At 39.4% G+C, this 5,121-nt stretch overlaps 1 protein-coding gene across 7 annotated transcripts; it reads right to left on the bottom strand.

Moving 5' to 3' along the window:
* Window positions 1-322: 322 nt before the first annotated feature.
* On the bottom strand, window positions 323-4,978 carry LOC111246705 (uncharacterized). Of its 7 annotated transcripts, none has more exons than XM_022796744.2 (7): window positions 4,580-4,978; window positions 4,006-4,287; window positions 3,391-3,540; window positions 2,575-3,018; window positions 2,031-2,219; window positions 1,629-1,898; window positions 323-950 (listed from the first exon to the last, which is right to left on the bottom strand). In XM_022796744.2, exons 2-7 carry the CDS (start codon window positions 4,076-4,078, stop codon window positions 781-783), a joined length of 1,296 nt encoding a protein of 431 aa, XP_022652479.1. In that variant the 5' UTR covers window positions 4,079-4,287; window positions 4,580-4,978; the 3' UTR covers window positions 323-780. The 7 variants fall into 7 exon arrangements, with proteins under 7 accessions (XP_022652479.1, XP_022652477.1, XP_022652475.1 ...); XM_022796742.2 differs by having other exon boundaries at window positions 3,391-3,546; window positions 4,580-4,973; XM_022796740.2 differs by having other exon boundaries at window positions 3,391-3,582; window positions 4,580-4,972.
* Between the last annotated feature and the right edge of the window lie 143 nt (window positions 4,979-5,121).

The raw sequence follows: 5,121 nt of genomic DNA, 5'->3' as shown, positions 1-5,121 counted from the left end.
TGAGCCCTAGAGAAGTTGGGTGAAGCTATAGCTCAACAAGCACGTTTATATGTCAGAAGACGGCTAGTAAGCAAAGTACAAGGAAACGCTTGATCTATATATAAGCCTAGCATTTTGCACCACTGTAGGTGTATACATAAAAGACACAAAAAAAAAATCCACCTATTTCAAACTTTCTTTCGCACAAGTTCTGCGTTCATCGAAAACTTGCGGCGAACGCATGTCGTCATAATATTTTAAAGACTCATAAAAATTCAGCTTCCGAAGGCGTCAGAGAGTTTTAAACCGATATAACAGCCAACAGAAATAACTACAGTAGCAGTTCAGAGTTTCGTAAACAAAGCTTTATTCCAGTTTCTGCATGCGGTGTTCGCTAAACAGAGTAGAGGGTGGCGTCGGGAACTTTGAATAAAAAGGTCCCCAGTTCAAAAATATGCAAATTGATGCAGTCTTTTATTTGCGGGTTCGTTAGTTAAGTAAATTATTACTATATTTATTATATTCGTACTACCTATTTTTGTGTTATATAGGACTCTCAAGGCCTTGTCATGATCGGTGCTAGCTAATGCCTTCAAAATGTTTCTGTCTCTGTGACTTAGCTCTATTACATGGCTGGATTATACATTATAGCAATAATCAAGACGTTGTTTTCGCTCATTGTGTATCGACATGGAAGTGTAACAACTGTTGAAAAGGTGTTAGATTCTAGCACGCTTTAAAAATTTCACAAGTGATTTTGGCTAAAGATTTAAGCACATGTTGACTTTTTTAAACATCGTTCTAATTATTAATTAAGAATTTATCAGAAATATCGTCAGGTAGGATCGGATCCGGTGCGTCCTGGAGCCTCAGTTTGGCCTTGAGTGGTCCGTATAATGTACCCGGAATTTTCTGTCCGTTTATAGTTACGACGACATCTTTTCTTAAGCTTCCTAATTGCGCGTCCGGGACTGTGGGTTACCAGAATTAAACACATTCACTTTGAAATGAATTGGTTTTTTACTGAGTTCCTTAAATTTTGCAAAACGAAATTCAAACGCATTTGAAAAAAGACATCTCAGCAGGAGAAGAACAGATCCTACAATTATATTAACGCTTCAGTGTTGGCTCGTGTGGATCTCGAAAGCTTATAGCCCACTACGCCCGTGTACAACGGGATTTATGTGTTTGCACAAAAAAGCAGAATGTCATTTGCAGAATTTAGGTAAATTTTATAAAAACGCTGTGAGTAGATAGAGGTCTGCCCCTGTGACCAATGTAAAACATTGTTCGGCTTTACTTAGTTGCTAAAACGTTTCTCTGCAGGTGCCAGTCAAAGATAAATATATATTATAAAGCACATTCGACTTGAATTCTTCAATAAATCATACATGACTTAGTTTAATCTTTATGTTGCATATTATTAGTAGAGTAATCTATGCCACTAGATAATTGCAGCACGAGTGATTTAAATTTATGTTGCTGCAGTACAGATAGATAAATCACAAATAGGTTTTTTACCATATGCGTTGCTAATTTTAGGTGTATGGCACATAACAACACTTTATAGTATGGTCAAGCTTTTGTAGTTAGTCTACGCAAAGGATCAGTGTTGTAGATAGATCCGATTTAGTACCACTGATGCTTACCGGAAATGGAAAATGGACCGAAAATCCGATTGTTCTGAATGAGGTGCACGCAATTACCGCGCACAAAATGACACCCGCCGGACTCATGGCCAGGTCTTAGATGATAATTCCATAATGAAGTTTTATTTTCCGGGCCTGCATCAGCAATTTTGGAGTCCCGTTTATCCTTTTCTGCTAAATGGTCGCTAAGATCTGCAGAATGCGAGGTGGGCTCACAAGAGCCTACTTTCCTACATGACGCACCATCCTCGTTATGAGGTAATTTTTGGCCTATGAGTGAAGTGAACAATGTCATTACGACTCGATAAGAAACGAAACATGAATAAAATTACAAAAAAAGCTTAATATTCCGCAACATCCATACTAATCCATAGAGTAACTTAGACTGAGAATGCGGCTTACCGTTTTTATTGGTGGAACTGATGGTCGTTGTTTCCTCCGCCGTTTGATCTTTGCACTCATCCTCGTCAATAGGGGACCCTTCGTTTCCACCTGGTTTCGTCTGAGAATTGGAATCTCCGCCATCTTCATTATTACCTGAATCCGCTAGGGATCCCGTTACTTCAGGCGTGTCAGAGAAAACGAACGTGCCTGTTTCCGAAGGTATACCAAGGCCATTTCCATCAGCATTAAGTCTTAGAAACGCGATTATAGCTCCAGGAATTTTTAGTGAGGTATTTGTTGGTGTGGTGCGTAACTCGTGCACAGAGGTGTCAAGCACCTCACTAAGGCTTTCGTTCGAGGAACCAACACTGCTTTGTAGTTTTGACATGCAAAACCACTTGCGATTAATATATGTATATAATTTCCAATACTAACTTTGTTTTAACTGGTCAATCTCACACTTTGCTCTGATGTTTTACGTTAATTCCCGTATATGCAAAATGAAAACTTAAGATTGTTCCTTTACGTTTCAAAAGCTTAGTCAGAAAAAAACATAACGTACCCTGATTTTGTCTTTTCTGGTTGCTTTGTTGGTTTGTACTTGCAAACACCTTTGGTTTAGATGTGGCAGAAGATATAAGAAAATTAACGTTTCCTGAACTAATCCCTACAGGTGGATTTCCTATTGAAGGGCCGTTCCCTGTAGCACTAGGGCTCGCTACTTTTAACCCGGCGCTGAAGAAGGTTACCGGAGTTGAACTCCTTTCTAACGCCTCGCTTCGATTACCAGGTGGTCCAGAAATGCTACTATGGAGACCTGTATTATTAAGATTTGCATGTTGAAGGTTACCCCATGGCAACTCAGCGTTAGAGCCGGCGTTTAAGAAGTCGCTTCCTTGACTCCCTTCTTCTTCTTCTTTGTTCGCCTCAGGTGTCGTCGAAGAAGCAACAACTATATCTTCTACCGCATGGCGCTTGTTGAATAAGTCCCCATTATAGGGATCGTCTGTAATGAGGAGCAGGACTCTTCAGTACTATTAAAGCTTAGTGTCCCTTGCGATGACTGGCTTTCAATAGACTCGGCGACCCGAATAAGAGTGATTCATAGCTATTAAATAAGTAGGCTTCTACGGTATGCTCAAGTGTAAATATCCCTAATATATGAGCGATGCCGGTTAATATATACAGACGCAACAATGGACAAGAAAAAGTGCTAGAAACACAAGTGCCCCGCTGCAAAAGGCACAGCGCTTTCGATTAGGCGTTTACATGCGAGTAAACAGCTATAACAAGAAAAGCGCGCAAACGTTAGCGACCGAAGTTATGACGATAGGTTAGAAAGGCGCCCTATAGCGGATCATTTATAATCTTCACCTACCTGATCCAGCTACTTCTGAATGAATTTCTCGCTCTTCGAGAAACAGGTTTTTGGCATTACGTCTTCGTTCGTCATCACTCATCATTTTAGCTTCTTCTTGAGAAGGAATATGAAACACACGTGTCTCTTCCGAGTAGAGATAGTTCCGCTCTGTCTCTTCAGGATCGTTTAGATTCATTCCAACAACACAACCTATATTGTAATTTGCATTATTTAGATGAATTATTCCCTCTAGTTATCCTCAATAATTTACTGGATCAGTAGAGAATGATTGGCTGATCGGGATGCAAGATAGGCAGATAACACTGCAGGTTGTGGATGATTGAATATTTATTTATCCTTACGGTATTTGACTTATTTTTTGGATTTAGTCATGAACGACCTTTAGGCCTGGCAATAAATTGCTATTTCTCTTTCAAGAAAAGAATTCAGTTTCTTTAATTTGACTTCAGGCCTATTGTTTAAACCATAAACGAAAAATTTTTCAATCGGAAATAAACACTCGTATATATTCGTATAAATACACATTCAATTTTTGAACCAGTATACGCAATATCTTCCAAACTAATAAATGATGATCCAGCACCTAAGAATGGTTTCTGTCTGCTCACTTACTCATTCCATATTCTAATGCAGCGTTGAGAACTCCAAGCATCACGAACGCCAACGATGTTTGCCAAAGCCGCATAATGATCGCACATTTATGTCGTATCCAACTAAGTGAAAATCGTATAAGTACGCGCACTATTTACTCACAGGAGATCGTCCGCTGGTTCCGGGCTGTACGAACTTAGCCGTGAGTTTCAATCTCAGCAATCCTCTGGTTCACCTTGCGGCCGCGGAGATGGCCACGAAGTTCTTATGGAGTCTGCCTGTATGTCTATTGAAGGCCGCTGACTGAAGAGAAACGAGTTTTACTTACATACCGTAACTCGTAGCCGTTTTATAGCACGAATATATTTCATCGCAGGACAAAATCCATTGACCAAGCAGCTTAACGAAATCTAGCGTACTAACTGTGTAATTGTTTTATACAACGGATCTGCTTAGTACTTGTGGGCTTGTTCGAGCCTTGTTAATGTTAGGTTTCGATGCTATAGCAAAAGTATGTTTACGAGTACAATACAATGACAAAGAGTGCTCCTGGTGCTGGTTTAACCTATTCAAGGGTGATGGAAATGATTATTACCGTTCGACACGTCCACAGAGTTAACGAGATCTCGCGGTATGGATTCTCGCTGAGTTAGCAGAAGACAGGAAAGAAGTGTAGTGCTTCCGGAGCATTCGTACGTTATCTTGCCGACAGGTACGCGTAGTTAAAAAAAGAGCTTGGCTGATTAATCCAGCAACTGATATTTGTTTGTCCTTAAGAAACTGTTAATGCAAGATGCTTTTTCTATACAAGTCACTGAGTTCACGTTGCAATTGTTCATTCTATGAAGGACGCACATATTTTGAATGAAATAAAAACGATTTCTTAAAAAACATTGGTACTACTGGAGAACGTTCGGAATAACGTTAATCAATGTTTACAATGTAGTAATTTAAGAATTAAAATTGCTACGCAAGTAATCGAAATACTATATGATTTAAACGTTGATTAAAAATCAAGTGAATCCAACATAAATATACAATAGCAGCCATAGCTTTAAGTGCGAGGAAAGCCAAAAATCACTGTTTGCGTGACCTCGAGTTCACTCTATTCTTACAATAAATCACAGCTTAGAGAAA

Source organism: Varroa destructor, unplaced genomic scaffold (assembly GCF_002443255.2).
Source record: "Varroa destructor unplaced genomic scaffold, Vdes_3.0 BEIS01000003.1, whole genome shotgun sequence".
Classification (NCBI taxonomy): Eukaryota; Metazoa; Arthropoda; class Arachnida; order Mesostigmata; family Varroidae; genus Varroa; species Varroa destructor.
This window is presented reverse-complemented; position numbering and strand designations above follow the sequence as displayed.

Bases quoted from the DNA above. Each gene is read 5' to 3' on its own strand.
- LOC111246705 (XM_022796740.2), bottom strand. From the start codon at position 4,078: ATGCGGCTTTGGCAAACATCGTTGGCGTTCGTGATGCTTGGAGTTCTC. The intron at 3,583-4,005 runs GTAAGTGAGCAG...ATTACAATATAG, and splicing joins TGCATTAGAATATGGAATGA to GTTGTGTTGTTGGAATGAAT. The intron at 1,899-2,030 runs GTAAGCCGCATT...CTTCACTCATAG, and splicing joins CAGTTCCACCAATAAAAACG to GCCAAAAATTACCTCATAAC.